The sequence below is a fragment of the Amblyomma americanum genome, chromosome 5 (genome assembly GCF_052857255.1).
Source record: "Amblyomma americanum isolate KBUSLIRL-KWMA chromosome 5, ASM5285725v1, whole genome shotgun sequence".
Lineage (NCBI taxonomy): Eukaryota > Metazoa > Arthropoda > Arachnida > Ixodida > Ixodidae > Amblyomma > Amblyomma americanum.
In genome coordinates, this window is record NC_135501.1 from 169,004,268 (window position 1) to 169,025,372 (window position 21,105).

Here is a 21,105-nt window from a genome sequence, read left to right on the forward strand (position 1 = left end):
CTTTCCAAGTAGACTCGACGAAGCTATTATCTATCAGAGAATTCACATTTACGAAAAATTGCTTTACGATCAGGTGTGAACACGACGTATAATATGGTGTAAATGCATAATATTGTTACAAAGCTACATGCAATTCAAAGGCTATGTATCATGGGTATTTTCACATGATAATCTCGGGCCTATAGTATGCAGCTAGTATACTCTAGTCTCAAAACTCCTTTCCAGTACTTCCAACGCAATGAAGGTTGCAGGGGCGAAGTTGTTGCGCTGCGGATTATGGTGTTCCTCTAAATTTCTTCTCCGTGATTGGAGAATAATGATATGCGTAAGTGACACTTTGAAGGCAGCAGATTGAAAGCTGTACACGTTTCGAAGAAAGTTCGGAGTTGAAAAAAAATTCGTCCGGGTGCTTGGCTCGATTTCGGAATCACCGCCGGTCTGTAGCATTCGCTTTACCAAGTGAACTAGCTAAGGCGGACAGCAGCTGGTAGAGCGAGAGCGTACTGATTAACAACTCGAAGTGCGAACAGCTTCAGAAGTTTAGGGAAATCCCCCGATGCGGAGTAGAATTTTAGTAAGGAAGTAATTACCCATTAGCATCCATGCCCGCGCAGCCATACAGCTACAAGGGAATGCTACACAGCTAGTTTTCATAAAAGGGAGTAATTACAAATTAGTATACATTCAAATGTAGGCCCATGGCTACAAAAGAAATGTGTAAAGCTTTCACTTCAACTTCAACAAATATTGGACTAGTTCTCTACTTTCTTGCCTATGCCGTAGTAAAAAGCGTCATAAGAACTACATTGTTGAATACACACTCAGTTTCGTGAGTAGGAATCATGAGACCAAGAAGACGCAGAGACCTGTTAAAAGTACCCGTAAACATCCAGCGCACAGCGGAAGCATACGACTGCGTAGCGCATCAGATTTCTCAAAAGATGACGCTTACAGCCGCCTGTTGCTAGTAACGACTTAAGTTATGTGTTACTTACAGTTTAAAGCCTAAATAGCAGCACATGCGCACATGCGAAAGAACACAGGGACATGTTTCAGATCTGTTCTGGTTGACTGAACAGGCCTGTAGCTTTCATAGTCCTCCAATAAAGTGTTGAGCAGTAAGTAGTACACATCTTGCTGCACAGATTTTTAAATCATTCAGAGTTTGTAGGAGCTTAGGAGGGTTTCGTTTGGTAGTCAGATATAGCTTCTAGGTCACGTAGTTTAGGCTTATAGTTTTGTGCTACCTTTGTCGTCGCATCGAGGGCGTACGGTCGTAAGTAGCAGCCGCGAAATTAGAACGCGTCTCTGTAAAACAACCGGAAGTAATTCGTCTTACCATTCTGGTTTTGATTGAAAATCATCGATCCTGCTCGCGGGCGACTGAAACTTCGACGTTATGAAGCGCAATTCATTCGTCTTTGAAGTCGTATCAGAAGGCTTCATTTTTGAAGCCGGTGCAACGCAGCTAGCAACTTCCCGGAACGATTGCGTCGTTGTGTCGTTCCACAGGGAGTGGGCTCAAAAAGTGATTACGAATACAAGCACGCATTCCTCAGCAGAGATAATCACGATGCAAGCAGTACAAACAGCACGAGCCAGTAAATATTGTGGCAAAAGCAAAAATTCCTATTCTTTTCACTTAACAGGCAATCATGCATTCACCGTCACTAAACATTACCGACAACATGAAGATGCTGTGAATGCCAGCACTAACATTAGAGACCACCCGATTGACTTGTGATTAAACATTGCGCTTGAATTCGGAGCATCTTCAGCATGACTTTCGATATAAATTTTTGGTGGTGACATTAGTATTTCCACAGGAAACAGCGAATGACCTCGATCGTCAGTTTTATTCTTCGGCAACCGTGCAAGGATATACACTACAGATTTAACTACCTCGCATGCACGAACGCTACCAAGTTATGAAACGGCCCCCTTTTGCAGTTTTTTCGCTTGGTTAGACGATGATGGGCGTGTCCATAAAAAAAAAACACGAAGGAAACAGGGCCAACGAGTTCTTCGCCCCCAAGCAAGGATGTCTGTTCCGATTCATTTGATTCGAAAGAAAACCTACCAGGATACCACTTGTTAGATTTCAAAGAAAAGTGTTACCTTATGATCTACCTAGCGATAGAAAGCACGTACGGAAAAATTAGTGGAGAAATCAGAAAGCTATGCGATGTCACCCAGTTACTGATATCCCGCTGATAATGGGTGGTTATTTTTTTTAGATAGTTTATTCGATCTGTGCGAATTTTTTCACAAATGCAGAGAGAATATGTTTCCAGCAGGGAGTAAAATCTAGGTGACGCTGGTTATTCGGCTCTTCTTGCATTGATTGGCTTGTGCAGATACCTATTTCCACCGTTCTGCTTCTCCAGCCTCTTGCAAATGATCTTTGCTTTTCGCCTGCTCAGTCCTAGAGAAAAAAAAAAGAAAAAAGAGTGCGTGAAGAACACATTACTAGGGAGTGTAATATAATAGTGAATTTTACTACAGCATCGCTATCATTATTGCGAATATATTCATTTCGTTTATGGGGGTTTACCGTCCCAAAGCGACTCAGGCTATCAGGGACACCGTATAGTGAACGCGTCTCCGGAAATTTCGACCACCTGAGGTTCTCTGACGCGCACTAACGTCATACAGTACACGGGCTTCTAGAATTTGGCCTCCATCGAAGCTGTCCCTTTTAGGATAGCAGCCGAGCACCATAACCTCTGTACCACCGCAGCGGCGCTATTGCCATTATATTGCACAATATTATGCATACATGATCTCAGTCTATCAAAAACCGCGTGTGTACGCTATGGTGTAACTTAGTGGTGAATAAGCTGCGCCAACAAAAGGATAATGGCGATTCTGCAGAGGTTTTTTAACTTTTTTAATTTCAGAAAACTATTTTACATCGCTGGATCCGGAGTTCCCGGGTTCGAACCCGACCGCGGCGGCTGCGTTTTTATGGAGGAAAAACGCTAAGGCGCCCGTGTGCTGTGCGATTTCAGTGCACGTTAAAGATCCCCAGGTGGTCGCAATTATTCCGGAGCCCTCCACTACGGCACCTCTTTCTTCCTTTCTTCTTTCACTCCCTCCTTTATTCATTCCCTTACGGCGCGGTTCAGGTGTCCTCCGAGACATGAGACAGATACTGCGCCATTTCCTTTTCCCCCAAACCTATTATTATTATTATTGCTGGAGCGTTGCTCCGAAGTGTAATTGGGCCATTAACTATTGCGGACAGCTCTATCTGTAATTCTTTGTTCTACCTGGTAATTGCAAAAATACGTAGGCGTGGATGAGGAAACATTCCTAATATTTGGAGAAAACTGGAAACCAATAACTTAAAGTCTTTGAAGTTATTTAGAGGAAGTCTGCCTTAGGTACAAGATTTAGCTTAGAATTATTTTCATTGCTCTGTAGAATTAATACAATGATGCAAGGTAAAATTAACATTCACATTGCTCAGTTCGGAATATAGCTACCGAGAAGCGACTTGCAAATAACCGTTCGAACACTCATTGTGAACGCAAATGGCATTGAATTGATCACGCTTTGAATCCAGACCTAGTAAGGAAACTTGCTACTCTTGTTCCGTTCCATGTGATCCGATGAGGCACTTTACCCGAAAAGCGCTGGGTCACACGGTTCAGACAGAAGCATCTCGTGGCAGTCTGATTGCGTTGTTTTTCTTCCGTATTCGTTCCCATGGTTTCTCAGCGGTGGCTATGCGTTACTCACCTATGTCGCTTTAGAACCATACGAATAAATAGCTTGGCGGCTCTTTTTATGGCCGCCCGCATGATACCGTTGCAGCTCTGTTCATTGATTGACGTCGAAGCCCTGTCTTAGCAAGGAATTTGTTACCTTGCCCCTACTTTCTCCTAGCCCTTCGCTTTTTGCTTCACAGTTGCGTCGGAGGCGGATGTGTTGGATGACCTGCAAAAGTCGACCCTGCGCTTCAACGAGGTGTCCGCACAGCTTTTCTTCCTTGAAATTGCACTTGTTTTCGGATTCCTGTGTCGCACCGTCATGCGCGGAGTGTCTGCTGTGATTATTCTTTATCTCTTTAAATTACCATAATTACGCTTGGCCGTGGCATGGGATTCTAAAGCGTTTGTGTAGCGCTCCAAACAATGGGCGAAAATCCGTAAATGCATTCCTACCAACTCTTTATAGAATTTATTCACTTTACTGTTGGCACCTGTGTACAAGGTACATAACCGTGATGCAGGCCCACACATGGCTTCATGAAGAATGGCAAAAGGTGATGGTTAAAATAAGGTGAAAAATTAAGGCTGCCACCCTCTCTTTGCTCTGTTATATTCCCTATGTTTGCTTTCCTCTTTTCCACACTACCACGCCACACGGAGCCATGATTCGCGTTAAGCACAAAATGTATTGGTCAAGGCATAACGGTGTATTTTCTCTTACAGATATTCTCATGATGCTTTTTCGGAATTGAATTTTAGACGAAAAAAAAGTTGTTATTGGGGCGCCAAGGGTTGATACGAGTATGGGGCGGCCGGGTTGAAAAGGTAGGCGGCTGCGTCGGAGGGTAGAACTGGACAAACCCGTCGGCCCTTCGTCTTCAGACGGCGTCGGCGCATGTGAGCGGCTCCGTAGCAGGAGCCTGCGGACGAACAGGTGGTAGCGCTTCGGACACTTGATCGCGAATCACAGTGTGGAGGGCCGGAGCCAGGGGCGGTGGGAGATCCGGGAGGTCCCTGAACGCCGTGAAGAAGTCACAGCTGTCGAGCCACCTCTTCACGCACAGTCTTTGATCTTGTCAAACAGTGAGCTGTTAGAAATCGGCACAGCGAGGCAGGAAAGCAAGTCAGGCTGCACGGAAGGTGACGAAACCAAAATGCGTTGCTTGGGGAGGTCATCATAGCTCTGGCAGGCGATGAATACGTCGGCAACGGTGGTAGGTTTCCGGGCGATAAGTTTCAGATTCGATGCCTTTCAGGACATGCTTGATCCGGTCCTCCTCGGAAATAGACGAGTCTACCCTTGTACAGAGGTTGATGGCATCCTCGATGTACATGGTTAATGATTCACCCTGCAGGTGAACTCTGACTCGCAGGCGCTGTTCGGCGCGCAGCTTGCGTACGGCAGGGCGCCCAAAGATATCTGAAAGGGCGCGTTTAAAGGCCGACCAGGTGGTGGAGTCTTCTTCGTGGTTTCTCTACCATAGGCTGGCCACGTCCGACTGGTAAAACAGTGTTTTTGAGCTTTACGGCCTCGTCCCGCCGGTTGTGGCCGCTTACCCGCTCGTAGGAGGCAAGCCAATACTCCACGTCGGGGCCATCGGACCCGCTAAATGTGGCTAGGTCCCACTGTCGGAGAGCGCCAGGGCTCACGACGGTCGTAGGTGAAGGGGCAGATGACTGGTTTGCATCGGTGGACATGGTTGACGCGATGGTTCCGCACCGAAGCTGCAGGACGTAAGCCAAAGGCTGCATCTAGCACATCCACCAAATTGTAAGAGGATTACCAGAGAAACCAGCCTGAGAACAGCTAGCCAAAATGGCGGGCCGAGCTTCGGTCATCAACACAACGATCTTGCACCGTGCGCTGGCGGTAGGTAGGTAGGTAGGTAGGCCTCAGACATTGCCGGCACATACCCACTGCGGGGGGTGGCCAAGACACAGGCGGTTAATTACTGGATACAGGAAAGTTTTGACGGAAAAAGCAGTGCCAATAGTATGTAGTCTGATAGATTGGAAGAGGGAAGGAAAGGGGTCCTGTTAACTTGGAGATCGAAGACGGGACATTGGCTTAATGTGCGTAATAGTATACAATGCCTGTAATGTTTCAATGCCGCACTGACTGAGAGCGGGAATAAGAAATTAGAATGGGAGTCGCTGAGTTTCTTGAAGGAAATTTTGCACAGCAGACCGCACACTCCTGCCGCTTCGTCCAAGGCAAGAAGCGCCAATGGAAAGAAGAACCGCGGAGGACACAGGTAAACCAAGTTGGTGAAATGGAATTTGCAAAAGAAGCTTCCTCAAATGAGAGAAGCGGCCAGCTAACTTGGGCCAAGGGTTAAAAATAAATTATTAGAGGCGGGCGAATGAAACCAGTTGCATATTGGTGACAGCCTTCTTGCGCACCAAAGGAAATTTTTTTTTCATAACTAATAATTGTTTAATTAAGTTTCAGTAACTAAATGAATAAATATTGATATTAGACAACGATTTACATTTGAAGAGTTGTCGAGCACCTTCAGAAACTCAAATTCCATCAATAACGATAAGGTAGCCCTCACGCGTGTTTTTTTCCCAGCTCCAAAGAAAGCACAAGAAATGCAAAATTAACCACGTAACTGACGCACTTGCGTGCCGAGATCGCGCTGCTCTCAAGTGTGGTTTGAGCAAACAAAATAGCCTGCAGCCTTGACTCTAATGCATCGCACCAGCGGCCGGCCGATATGTTGGCGTTGGCTACTCGCATCATCAAGTGTGCTACCGGCTGATGCAGACGAGATACCACCGCCAATATATCAGCCTGCCAATTGTGCGATGCCGTCGAGTCAAGGCTGCAGGCTATTTTGTTTGCTCAAACCACACTTGAGAGCAGCGCGATCTCGGCACGCAAGTGCGTCAGTTACGTGGTTAATTTTGTATTTCGCGTGCTTCCTTTGGAGCTGGGAAAAAAACACGCGTGAGGGTTACCTTATCGTTATTGATGGAATGTGGGTTTCTGAAGGTGCTCGACAGCTCTTCAAATGCAGTTTGCTGTCTAAACTCAATATTTATTCATTGAGTTAATGAAACTTAAGTAAACTACTAATTAATTGCGAAATAAAAATTGCTGGTGGTGCGCAAGACGCCTGTCACCAATATGCAACTGGTTTCACTCGCCTGTCTCTAATAATTTATTTTTTTAACCCTTGGCTCAAGCTAACAGAGACACCCGGCATAAGCTTGGTTGGCTTAGCCTTGGCACTAGGCATGAACTACTTCATAATTGTTATTCTTGACTAAAAAAAAAACTCTTTTGATATCTTACCGCCACATTTCGTCATGCAGTCCTCGCAGCGATCAAAACTGTTATCATTTCCCTGGCAGCCGCCGTAGATAAAGAAAACACAAGAACCTGTTTTGATGTTATACCACCACTTGGGCATGGATGCTTTGCAGGGCCCAACCACTTTTGGAAGGGAGCAGACTTTTTTTCTGTTGAAACGGGCTGAAAATTGAAAAGAAATACGCAGTCAAGACATGCTAACGTTAGAAAAAAACGAATATTCTGCGATTACAAATGGATTCACTGTGGAGAGCATTTGTCAAATTTTTGTCATCAACTTGATACGGTAGAGCGATATTCCTGGTTGTTATCTGCTACTCACCAATGGTTATATTCGTCATGTCCACCTGGATACCCTAAATTTTACATTTACTTGGAACTTCAATGAGATAGAAACCTGTAGCATTCCTGAGCCCTCCTAGCGAGCACTGATGTTAGTGTATTGAAAAAGAAGAATGTCTCTGATAGCTTAATCCATCCCGACGTTGCGCTAATTACGTTGTTTGATTGCTGTGCAGAAATCCTAGGGATAACTTAGGGCGTGATTCTGAAAAAAAAATGCAGTCTGCGCTCAGAAACGTTCTTGCACTCTGAGGACTCTAATACTGCAACAATCAATCAGAAGCTCTGCAGCATTGCATTTTCGTAAATTACACTTAATTTCGCGCCTAAAGCGCCACAAACTTGTGATTCTGCACGCCGCCTCTTATTAAAACGCCGTTTATATGGAGCTTTTTGCTTCGATACTTTCCTGAACGAAACTTATGTGATTGCCATTGAAGGCATGTGCAACTTATGCACGAAAAAACTGCGGGATATTCTGTATACAGCGATGTTTGCCCTTCTTATTTCTGTGTCGTTGCATCACTGCCAGAGTACAAATAACCTGAGCTAAATCTGAGTGAGTCAGGCTGTACGCAGTTACAGTGGGAGAGTATTCTATGCGGTCTTTTTCGTTCTAACACCGCGTATTATCGTGACTTTGTTACATATAGGCCTTGAAAGATCTGATTTAGAGTGCTTTGCACATTGCTAGAGCTTTTAATACTTGCTTTCTTTTTCTGACGTTTCAAACAAAGGAATCCAGAGGACATATTGCAGAAGATTAATGCGCCGCAAAGAACGTGGGTGCTTTTAACCAGCCTCGTCACTTACATCTTGCAGAATAGAGGAAAAATGAATGAACCAGACCTCTTATATTTGCAAAAGAAATCAAGCGCAGAGAGATAAGAAGAACATGGACCCTTTTACCAGCCTCGTGAAACACAAGTTCTAAAAAACTAGAGGAAAAGTGAGTGAACTTGACCTCTTATATCAGAGGAATATTATAATAGAATTTCGTAGAAGTATTTTTACGCTGCAGTCAGTACTTTGAAACCTCATTATGCGGAAATCAGACTTCGTTCCAAGAAACAACGCTTAGAACTTGGGAATTCCCGATAGCCTTACTAGGTATTAGTTTTACATGCTTTACTTTATACACTAATGATCCGACAGACTCGGGGCTGGTAATGAAAATGCTAACTGCAGTACCTCAGTCCCCGTTGGACTGGTGGCTACCCGCGCGTCCCGACCAGTGCCTCCTTGTTAGCGCACTATACAGGGTGTTAGACCTAAATCTTTAGACAGTTTTAAAAATAGGCTTTTTTTAGTTAGAAGGGCGCCTTTTTCGGCATAGCATTGTCAACTGTGTAGTACATCGCGGCGACGTTCTCGAGAAGGTGTTCGGCTAACCGCCTTTCTTGTTCGCCTCGTGTACCTACAGGCTATAGAAACTACATTTTCCCCGGTAACTTTCACCCTAAGGACTGTCGCTCTAAAATTGGAATTCATAACTGGCTGCACAGAAAAAAGCGTTAGTCCGGATTACGGCTCGAGCCATCAACCTCGCCCTCAGACCGTGCATCTTGCACTCCTTCGCCCTCACCTCATCATGTCTTTCCTCCCTCAACCTTGTGCTCACGAATTTTCATGCGCCGATCCTGCCTACCCTTCACCTCACCAAGTCATATCTTCATGAGGTGAGGGTGAGCACGCCCTGATGAGGGCTGGCCCTCGTGAGGATGCCATATCTGGCCGGAGCCGTCTACGTCGCTGGGACGATTTCGCTAAACCACTCTTAGCTGAGCTCGACTGCAACCATTTTTAATGCAGCAATGTATTCCTGGGGCACACTCCGACCTTTCAGCTCACACTTCAGGCCAGCACCTCTGCTCGTGAAAGAAAGTGTGGCGCCGTATTTATGGGGTGTCCTCCTATTGAGCGCCTCGAAATCGTCGACCATCTGCCGCGAACAGACAGAAAGGAGTAAATAGAAAAACTCCGCCAGCACTGCCTCAGTGTTCGACTTAAAGGGACCCAGAAAGTGGGTCTCAATAAAGGTACGATATGTCTGGGATTTTCAAACACGACAGTTCACCATTATCCCGCAGCAAGAATTATTTTAATGCGTTTTGTGGAAGCTGAGTTATATGCAGACAAAATTTGAACTTCCGTGTCTTCGCGCCTTTCCCTCTCCTCTCGCATGCCAAAACGAAGGCGCTCCTCCGCCGGCACCACTCACTCGGCCGCTCCCCACCTCCGCCGGCTGCGGCGCGCGCGGAGTGGCCTCTGCCACGGTAGTGCGTGACGTCTGCAAGAATTCGGCGCTGTGAATCAATGATAACCCCCGGCTGTTGACGTCATTAGCAAGACGTGACGTCGTCTGCCAGGTTTGCGTGCGAAAGCCCGGCACCGCGCGTCGCCGCGAGGTGCGAAAGCAGGTATTTTTAAAAATGTATTGTAAATATCCCGCTCGCTTTTGAGGTCTCGTACGCTGCATACGCTCGGTGGCCTGTACTCTACATAGTGAAAGCATTTTAAAGCCAAGCTCAAACACCCCTTTCGGTGGCCCCTTAAGAGCGTTAGCTACAGGAGCTTCAAGCGTTTACATCGGTGTGCTCAGCAAACGTGGAGAAGACGAAATCCAAACATCTCTGGGTGGTTCCTTTCCGGAAACAGCTCTGGGAGGGATGGATGGATGGATGGATGGATGGATGGATGGATGGATGGATGGATGGATGGATGGATGGATGGATGGATGGATGGATGGATGGATGGATGGATGGATGGATGGATGGATGGTTGGTTGGTTGGATGGAGGAATGGATGGATGGTTGGATGGATGGATGGATGGATGGATGGATGGATGAGGCTGAACCCTTTAAATCGGGTGGTGGCTCAAGCCACCTAGCCATGACATATCAAATTTTACCTTTGGCTTGATTTTAGCCACCACTCAGATAACCTTCGCTTGGTTACTTCTACCCGCTTAAAATCTACTTTCCCTTCACTGTCCTCAAACCCCAAAGCCTTGGATAAACCAGCCTCGCTGCTTTCCACTGTAGAGTGAAGGCCTTTGAAGAAAAGTATCAAGTGTTCAGCCGTTTCCTCCTCCCCTCCGCACGCAACGCACAACGTGTCTATCTCGTGGTACCTGACTCCATATGTCCTAGTCCGCAAAACTCCCGTCCTGGTCTCAAACAACAAAGAGCTTCCCCTACAATTATCATATATATATTTCTTTAGCAATTTCCAGCTTAAAGATCCTGTATGTTCCCAGTGCCAATTTCGTCAGCATCCCTGTTTTCCACAGAGCTCTCTCTGTTTCTTTGACCTTTTTCTTAACTGATAAACGCTGATTTGCCCCCCCCCCCCCCCCGCCCCACTCCTCTACAGATATTTGCTTGCCAATTTTCTAGTTCGCTTTCTTCATTTCGTGTCAGCATTCCTTATGTACAGGTATCTGAAAACTTTCCTAGCGCACTGCTTTTTCCCCCATTTTTCTCAATCGCTCCTCAAATGCTATCTTACTGCTAGCCTCTTTGCTCTCGAACGACGCCCATTCCATATCACCCTGTACCCCCTGATTTGGTGTATTGCCATGTGCTCACAAAGCTAGCCTCTCTACACCGCGTTGCTTGATTTCTAACCTTGCTTGAACATCCGGTCTCATGCACAGGACTGCATTACCGAAAGTCAGGCTAGGAACCATCATCCCTTCCTAGATCCCTCTTACCACTTCATATCTTTGTAATTCAACAGTGCTCTATTTTTCAGGACAGCTGCATTCCCACTAGCTTTATTCATTACATATTTTTCATGCTCTGTCAGATGCTCAGCTTCGTTATTTATCGACACCTCAAGAAACTTGTACTCATCCACTACTTCTAGCTTGAACTCTTGTATTCTGTGCTCCCCGCCCTCATCATTAAATATCATGACTGCAGATTCTTCCTTACTAAACTTGAAATCCTAATCTATCTCCCTCTTCTAAGACACAAGCAGCGCCATCTACCTCATTGACTTTGCACTGCTAATATGATTTACAGCTGCCTTCTCTATATCCGGTATATTTCCTAGTATCATCAGTTATTACATTTTACAAACGTCTGCATCGCAACACGAAAAATCGTTTGAAACCATCCGGAAACTCGAGCGACAAACGGTTCGGCCGTAATTGCCGTCTGAAGGCCCCCGGAATGCTCGGTTTGGGGGCGGAAAAGTAGTCGGTGCGAATCCCACACGTAATTCGGGCTTCACCTCAGCTCGTAATTTTATCCTCAAGAACATTCCAAATCACTTGGAACCACCTCGAACATTCTGTGTCAGACGCGTGGCCCCCAAATTTAATGCTAATGGTGGTACCGGGAGAAGGGGGGGGGGGGGGGTCCACTTCGATGGCCGCTATACTGGCTCATAAATAAAGGATCGAATGTATTGGGGCGAATTGAGGCGCTGCGCGCCCACTGTTGCTTTGTGAATAGTGTGGTCACGTGGTTACTGTTTCGGTCAATTTGACCTTCATTGCAGACAGTGACCTTCATTACAGACATTGCAGACATTGCGTCCTTGAGAAACGTAAGCGCTAAGAGCTAACATTCTTAAGATTCCAAAGACCGAAAGAATAGGCACGCGTTCCACTAACCGCCGAAGCGATGCACTTGCTATTTGTTTGCGCTTCTCTCTGTGTAGCTTCCTGGCTAAGGAATCTGAGAGAAGCTCGGTTACAAAAGATGAAGTGCAAAATCACCTCCCGACAGCCATGAAGGTTCGTTGCGTTTTAATGGCAGTTAATGGCAGCTTTCTCAGTAGGACTCCGCAGCACTTGACAGTTTTTCGAGGGACTGCCTGCCGTAAAAATACAGCTATAAATATAGAAATGAAGTTACGTAGCCATCGTGTGACTTTTCGTTTCATATCTTGCGCGCATGTAATTCATTTTTCGCTAAATTGAACTAGCGATTCGACAAATGTTACTTGGATATTTCGTGATGCACGTGCGAGCTTAATGAACAGGCTGCAATGGTTAGGGGTGAGGCATATCATCATGCATGTGACATGAAATGTGTTCAGATATGCTGTAGCTAGCGGCATTTACGAGTCATCTGGCCGGTCGGTTGAATATGTATTAGATAAATTTGTGTTGTGGCACAACGAAATCGATGCGTTTCTTGGAAGGCTGTTGCCCTCAGCATTCGCTGCCGTTGTAGTCCAAGGCTGCTGAGATTTTATTCTCGATTACCTTAGTAAACACCTTACTAAAAACAAACAGAGCTAAACGGTCAATAATGTTTCAAGTCTCTAATAGTGATTACCTCACAAATTATTATATTGTAAACATTATTTCTTGCTTACGGCAACCTTGGTGTTGATAATGATATATCTCATTGAAGCCCATGAGCGAGGCTAGGGCTTAGGGGACGCCCTAGTCGAGGGCTCTGTAATCATGTAGATTACCTGTATTCTTTGAGGAGCACAGACATCGCACAATAAATGGCTGTTCTTGATTTCTCTTCCACCGAAATCCGGCCTCGGCTGTCGAGGTTCGTTGGGCAGCAAAATTGGGATAGCCACAGAACGCCAATGCCAGCGCGGTTGTTTGACTCGCTTGTGTTCACGGAAGGATGGGCTGGAGGATGGGAAGTTTTTCGGACGAAATATTTCAACCGTTTCTCAAGAGATCGGCGTTTACATGCTGTCCACCCGCAGTTTTTTGGATCTGAATTGTTTGCAAGTATTTTAATAGTTCCATTTTCTTAACTACGCGAATGTACAATTCGCTCTTGGTCGCCCACTCTGCCATTGGCACCACTGTATGTACTGAGCTGTAGATATTAGTATAGATTTTATCAGAAAATTTTCATATCTTAACATAATTAGTAGAACCCTGGCCAGCTGCTCAAATAGATACGTGGATATGATTTATGAGAGTGCCCAATTTTCGCTTCGTTGTATTAAGGGTACTTTGTTCTTTAAAGTAGCTTTATGCAGGCTACCTTTCATGTTTATAGACGCAGTACCATTTATTTCAACTCAGTATTCCGTGAGTGTATTGGTTTATGAATTATTATTTGTAGGGTAGCGACACAGGCTATGAGGGATGCCGTTGTGAAGGGCTTCGGGAATTTCGACCACCAGGAGTTCTTTCACGTGCACCGCATCCCTCAGTACTCGGGCCTCTAGAATTTCTTCAGCATCATCATCATCAGTCTGACTACGCCCACTGCAGGGAAAATGACTCTCCCATGTCTCTCCAATTAACCCTGTCCTTTGCCAGCTGCGCCCACCGTATCTACACGAACTTCTTAATCTCATCCACCCTTCCAACTTTCTCCCGCTTCTTGCTAGTCTTGCCTTCTCATGAAATCTACTCCGCTACCCTTAAGGACTTAACTTAAGCTGAACGCTTTCCGTTAGTCTCCACGTTTCTGCCCCATGGGTGGGCACCGGTCAGATACAGCCGTTGTATACTTTTATCTTCAGGGATATCGGTAAGATGCCATTCATGATCTGAGAGAGCCTGCCAAATGCTCTCCTCGCCATTCTTATCCTTCTAGTTATTTCCCTCCCATGATCCGGATCAGCTGTCACTACCTGCCCTAAATAAGTATGCGCCCTTACCACTTTGAGCACCTCGCTACCAATTATGAACTGCTGTTCTCTTGCGAGGCTGTTGAACATTACTGTGGTTTTATGCAAAGTAATTTTTACCAAGGCAATGAGTTAGCAAGGCAATGTCATCAGCGAATCGCAAATTACTTAGCTATGCTCCATTAACTCTCATCACAAACTTTTTCCAATGGAGGCCTCGGAATACGTCCTGTAAACAAACGGTGAATAGCATTGAAGAGATAGTGTCTCACTTCCTGGCGCACTTCGTTATAGGTACTTTATTGTTTACTTTATCGAAGACTAGGGTAGCTGTGAAGTCGTTATACATATCTTGCAGTATTTTCACATAACGCTCTTCTAAGACCTGATTCCGGAATGCCTGGACGACTGCTGAGGTTTCCACAGACTCAAATGCTTTCTCGTAACCAATGAAGGCTATATACAGGGGTTGGTTATAGTCTGTGCATTTCTTTATCAGCTGATTGATTTTGTGAATATGATCTATTGTCGAGTATCCTTTCCGAAAGCCTGCCTGATTATTTTGTGATGGAAGTCTAAGGTTGCCCTGACTCTATTAGCGATTACCTCATTAAATACCTTGTAGGCAACGGGCAGTAAGCTGCTCGGTCTGCAGTTTTTCAAGTGCTTGGCGTCCCTTTTCTTATGGATTAAGATAATATTAGCGTTCCTCCAAGCTTCTGGCACGGTCGAGGCCATAAGCCATTGCATACCACCCTCCTTCTAGAGATCTGCTAATACCTGATCCTCACCAGGTGCTTTGTCTTATTGTATTGCTCATAAGGCTTTCTTTACGTTCTTTCATTACTGTCAGGATGACACATTGCTGTGCACTACTGTCTCTCTGATTAACGTTCTGATTACAATGGCTACTGTATAGATTTGTGTAGAACTCTTCGGCTGCTTTAACTATCTTATCCGCATTGCAAATGGCATTGCCCTCCTTGTCTCTTAACGCATACATCTGTTTTTCACCTATGCCTGGTTTCCTCTTTACCACTTTTAGACTACCTCCGTTCTTTAGAGCATGCTCTATTCTCTCCACATTAAACTTCCTTATGTCGGTTGCCTCGCGCATATTTGTTAACTTCGAAAGCTCTGCTAGTTCTCTTCTGCCTGTTGGGTTAGTCGCCCCCATGCTTTGGCGTTTCTTATTCAGATCTTTTGTCTCCTGAGATAGTTTGCCGGTATCCTGTCGTATCATCGTACCAGCTACTTCTACTGCGCACGGCGTAATGATAGATGTCAGATTATCGTTCATTGTTTTAATATTAATACTTTCTAATTCAGTTAAAGTCGAATATCTGCTCTACAGTGATATCCTGAATTCCCCTACTTTCCCTCTTACAGCTAACTCGTTAATCGACTTCCGATTCCTTAGTTTCTTCCGTTCCCTCTTCAAGCCTAAGCTAACTCGAGACCTTACCATTCTGTGGTCGCTACAGTGCACCTTTCCGCGGATCATCGCATCCTGCACAATGCCAGGGTTAGCGCATAGTTCGAAGTCCAATTTTTAGTCTCACCATTGGTGCTCTTCCATGTGAGCTTCCTTTTTTGCCGTTGGCAGAAGAAGGTTTTTATGATCCGTACATTATTTTCGTCTGCGAACTCTACTAATAACTCCATCTTGCTATTCCTAGAATCTATCCCATAGTCGCCTACCACCTGGTCTCCTGCCTGCTTCTTGCCCGCCTTCGCATTGAAGTCGCCCATCAGCACAGTGTACTGTGATTTTACCTTCTTTTTATTGCCAATTATACGTCTTCATAGAAGCTTCCAGCGACCTGAAATCGTTCAGATCGTTAAGATCTGATCATCATGGCTAGATGTAGGCGCAAAAGCCTGTACCACCTTCAGCTTCTACCTCTTCTTAAGCCTAATTACGATAGCTGCCACCCTCTCGTTAATGTGTAGAACTCGTCTTTGTTGCCAGCTATATACTGATTGATGAGGAATCCCACACCTTGTTCTCATCTGTTCGCTAGTACATGATAGCACAGTGCGTGCCCGCCTCTTCGTACTCTACACGACTCACCTGTCCTCCTAACGGTACTAATCTCAATGACAGCTCTTTTAATACCCGCTAGTTCCACGAACAGCACTGCTAGGCTAGCCTCACTGGATAGGGTTCTAGCGTTAAACGTTGCCAGGTTCAGATTTCAATGTCGGCCTGTCCGGAGCCAGAAATTCTTAGCACCCCCCGCTGCGTCACAGGTCTGACCGCCGTCTTGGTGATTTGCTCCGCAGCCGCTGGGGACTGAGGGCCGAGGGTTAATTGGTTTGTTCATAGAAGGTTGCGGCTAAGTACTCCAGGGTGGCCAAATCCTGGTATGCTGAGGGAGTGCGTTGTCTGTACTGGTCACCTAAATCAGGCCTCAGCTCAGGCATGGTTGTGCGTCGACACGTGGAGTTGCTTTTTTTTTATTCAAACCCGGTGGAGAATTCAAAGACGCGATTCGAGCCACAGTCCTCTTGGACGCGATCCGGATGCTCTACCTCTGCGCCCTTGCTGCTCTAGAATTTCGCGTCCACGTAAATTCGTCCGACATGGCCGGGATCAAACACGCGTCTTTCGGGTAAGCAGCCAAGGGCGCTATAACCACCGAGCCACCGCGGCGACTGTGAGTGTATTGGCAAGCCGGTCATTAATCGCCAGTATGCTGGGGCTGCCTTCATTGATAAAATGAAATATCTGTCCTGCAGGCGCGATCCTCAGTTGTTGTAATTCTCTTACCTCTAATTGTTCATTTTCTTCTTCTGCACTAAGTAAACCCATTTTCTTTTCAAATGATGTTGCTGTGGTCATTACCATCTGATGGTCGGCTGATGGAACCTTGCTTAGTACCGCCACATCCTTGAGGACGTCATGATGTGCGTGACATATGAAGTGTGTTTTATTACTAAGACTTCTTTAGTTGGTTTACCCGAGTTTCGCCATATATCTGGTGTCGTAAGGGAACTTGGTTGCTGAGAAGGCGACCTGTCGGTGCCCGGCTGCGCGCTTGCCGCAGGTTGAAAAATTGAAGCGGCGCCCGCCGCGTATGCGCACATGCGGCCATTTGATCGGCAAGCTCGTGCTCGCTCTCCAAGCGGGAGGCCAGGCAGCTCGCGCTGCCGAACAGAAGTTCAAGCGCTCTTCCTGGCATATGACATGGCCCCTTGCAGAAGGCAACGTGCCACAGAAGAGGAGCTTCTTGAAGAAAGAAAAATATCGATGTGCAGCCGGCGAATGCCGCCGACGCGCTCCATAGCAGGACGATGCGAAACAACAGCGTCAGAAGGCATGCGGCTAGTCTGCCGTCGCCTCGGCGCAGTCAAGACTGAGACGCTGCGGCGCCTGAAAATTATTCCTGAAGCGGCCCGATAACGGCGCACCCGCCAAAGCACCGAGGAGCACTAAGCGAGGCTCGAAAATACGCGAGCAGTTAGGCGTCGTTGTGCGCCAGAACGACCATCTACGGTCATAGTAGATGCCTCCTTTTCGAAGCACTTCATGCCAAACGAGCTCAGCGCTTCTTGCAGCGGGTGCGATAGACTGTGGTTTACGTCGTAGCTTACGCGCGTACAAGAAGTATGCAACGAGATACCCTCCTGCGTCGTGTTCGTTGTCGATTCCGTCCCGAGTGCCCTAACGAGTGCTTTCGCACTTTTTGGAAAAAGAGCGTAGTGGCTGTGGCAACATTTTTCATTTATTATTTCATTATTCACCCTTTGTATCTACACCGCCATAACAAAAAAATATGAACAGAGGCATTTTTGAACGAGAAAGGGTTTATGAGCTCATTTTTTCATATATTGGAACATTTGACTATAAAAATCAATATATCCACAGATCTCCTATCGACACGTTAGCATGTTCTCGCTATTAATATTTTTGCTATCGTCTAAAACCTTTCCTATTGGTTTTCTGTGCCAGACTTAGCTGTGCGATGCGGGCAACAGAAAAACATAAAAGAAAGATTTTGCTGCACATGGGAGCAATGAACCGCTACCTTCAATAATTCCAGCAAAGTACTTTATAATTTTCCAATACACTGATATTTTTGTCCAAGAATGTTTCACAAGAGGTATTGCCCCAAAAACGGATCTGCTTGATTAGGCTGCTGTTTATACCTCGCGTTAATGCTTCTCCGCAACAATATACTCAGTGACTCACAGACGTTGGCTTTAACCCTCTGCGGGAATGCGGAGAGAAATAATGAATACCAGAGAATGAATACCACATGCGTATTATGGCCCTAGAGGATGGTAACTCAGTCGTGTAATGAGAGCAAGAAGTGTACAGTTTTCGTTTTGACCTTAAGTCGAGGATTCCTTCCCTTTTATTTTTGTGCATAATGAATCATAGGAAACTTCGCACGATCCGACCAACAAAAAAAAAAGCTCCAAAGAAATATGGCAAATTAAATGCGGTAAGGTCTATCCTAACGTTTCGAAGCGGAAATAGCAAACAGGATAGTTAGAGAGTTATATAAAAAGTCTCTATTTTATCGAACACTACAAGCAGAAAATTTGAGCCACATTTCCGAATATCCCGAGGTGGAAAATTTGAGCATGCATTTTTTCATGCGCGATGTTTTTGAAGTTATTTCGGCAGTGCCGCTGAAGTATAAATTCGCTGATTTCTTTTTTCAGGTTCTTTCCACAGTTCAAATTTCCACGAAGACATGCGAATATTAAAGCATATCTGTCTCCTGTGCTTCTAAAATCAAAAACTTACCCTGTGAAAGAGCCAGGCCGAGGAGGAGCAGAAAGAGGCACGCCGGTAACCTGGCCATCGTAGTCATTTTTCGAATCTTTGCCAAAAATGCGGCTTTGTCGAGATGAGCGCGATGCAATACTTTGCTCCCTGCCTTTTATTTGCTGGTGTTGCTGGGTGAATACTCGGTAACCTGACTAGATACTCAATCATGCCGGTGGCGTTACAATAGAAAATCCCTATTAATAATACATTGTCCTGCACGTTGTTGGAGGGCTTAGGTCCACACACAAAATTCACATTTAAAATTTATGGTAATCAGCAGTTTCGAGGACTACGTAAGCGATGCTTCCCAAGACTAGCATTTAGTGTTTCTAATTCTTTTTTTTGTTGGATTGTGTCACGACATATAATTTCAGGAAACAGTAAGGCCATACTTTATTACCAGGCAATTCTTTCGGGTTAACGGAAACGAACGGTCGTATATGAGCGCTTTTGGTCATTGTTTGTTTGTAGCAGAAAAATATATTAGTTTGACAGGAAATGAAACAGGTGCATTTACCGGCTGCGCACTTCTCCATTCTTCCTTACACAATCGCTACTCCATATTGCGACCTCAATGGCCTTGCTCAGTGGAGTCTACCGTATCCTTTCTGTAATATAGAAAAAAAGACAGTGGGTAAGAATAGCCACTCCAAAGCGCGCGTGCACGAAGGCCAAAACTTTGCCTTCGTTCCTGGAGGAAAAATAAGAGCTGGGTTTTTTCATCTTCTGGTTAAAAAACGTAACCGTTACAACAGAGTTCTGTCTATCCACAAGAGCGCCCTGTTCCAGGCCCACCGGGATCACATGATCATGTAGAGTTCACTGTGGAGGGCATTAATGCATACGTCGAAAAGACTGCGGTAACGAAACAGCGGTCATCACGTGCGCACTTGATAGCTACGTCTTTCTGTGATCAGCAAAGCTCGGGTCTGTTGAGAAGCAGAGAAGACGGATCCAAGTGTTTTTGAGACTTAAACCTCCAGTTCTAGCTCCAGTATCAGATATTGAAGATGAGAAAGGCCTCTCTGAACGCCAATACCAGAGGACAAGAAGCGCCTAACGATTTCACGAAGCTTAACTTTGCTGGGCTCACTGAGTTTTAGTAGCTAACAGCGAGGCTTATGTGGCCACGGTTCGTCCCGAGTCAGACTGCAATGTGCGAATGCTAGGGCGAATCACAGAGTACACAGAGTCGAGTACCTTTCGTAAACAGTTGAGCGGGGAGAGATGCTAACAAGCATGAGCAGCTAATTCGTTTCGATAAATTGCTTCCACGCTATTTGCTCTCTTAGACATCTTTTGCCAGCGCCGGCCAATCACTTAAGTGAAATTTATTTCTTCTCTCTGCACGTTCGTAGCGTGTCAGGAGGCTCGATTCGCGCAAGTTCCCTCAGCAAGCAAAAGTATTCATGGATTGGTACTCTCACACTTAAAGGCGGAAGCTGGGTGGAACAAGGGACTGAATAAAATGAGGAGCCGATATAGAACAAAGACGGTGAAAAGATAAGCGGGAATTTAACTAAGCCGGTGTTAAAAAAGCACCTGAAATAACATTTATGGCTTTCAGGAAATAAGTGCGTAATAGGAAAGCAGGTGGCTGCATGGCCGCCATTGTTGAACTCATTTTTCTCTTCCACACCAGTTATTAGTAATCATAACTCTGCACCCTTTCCTTTTATATCCCTGGAGAACTCTGTGCAAATATCTAATGCCCTACTTTAGCCCCAGAACAAGAAAGCTTCTAACCCTTCAGGAATTGCTGTGTATTTTTCTGCACGCTAGTTGTTTCATAATTCAACGATACAATTTATGGGGCATCTACAGTAAGAGTGGAATGAACAAAGTGAGCAAGAAGACAGGTTGAGTATAAGTCTTAGTGCTAGCATGACGGGCGCTTGCTTGCATATTTATTTATTAAAAAAAATCTGCAAGCCCTTACAATAAGAAGCCGAAGGAGGAGGGACATAATCTTGTTCACAGAAAGCAATACATCATAAAAGTGAAACCCATGAAACACAAGGGATAAAAAACTAACGCGGCTATTAAAACACCAAATACAATGGCAAAATACAAACTCTTAGAATACAAAATGCATAGTGTAACGTACTAGGCTATGAAAATAAAAATACAATCTAGAACATAACTTTCAGAATACAAGCCGTTATCCATCAATAATACCAAAATAATCCGCGCTGTCTACAGAGTTAGGTGACAACTTGTTCCAGTCAGTGTGCGCATCCATGGCGCTTCAGCTATTAATCATTTATAACTACCCTGACTAACAAAGAACGCTTTGAGCAAATTCTGTCGGTTGGGCGTCAATTACCGATCTCTTAGACAAATTTGCTTTCCAGTTGTCGCAAGTTTAAATTATG

General features: G+C 45.3%; 1 protein-coding gene across 1 annotated transcript; it reads right to left on the reverse strand.

Annotated features, from left to right (window-relative positions):
* Positions 1–1,905: 1,905 nt before the first annotated feature.
* Positions 1,906–18,845, reverse strand: LOC144135256 (serum basic protease inhibitor-like). Its single transcript, XM_077667987.1, has 3 exons — positions 18,707–18,845; positions 7,018–7,197; positions 1,906–2,425 (listed from the first exon to the last, which is right to left on the reverse strand). Exons 1-3 carry the CDS (start codon positions 18,771–18,773, stop codon positions 2,322–2,324), a joined length of 351 nt encoding a protein of 116 aa, XP_077524113.1. The 5' UTR covers positions 18,774–18,845; the 3' UTR covers positions 1,906–2,321.
* Positions 18,846–21,105: the final 2,260 nt, after the last annotated feature.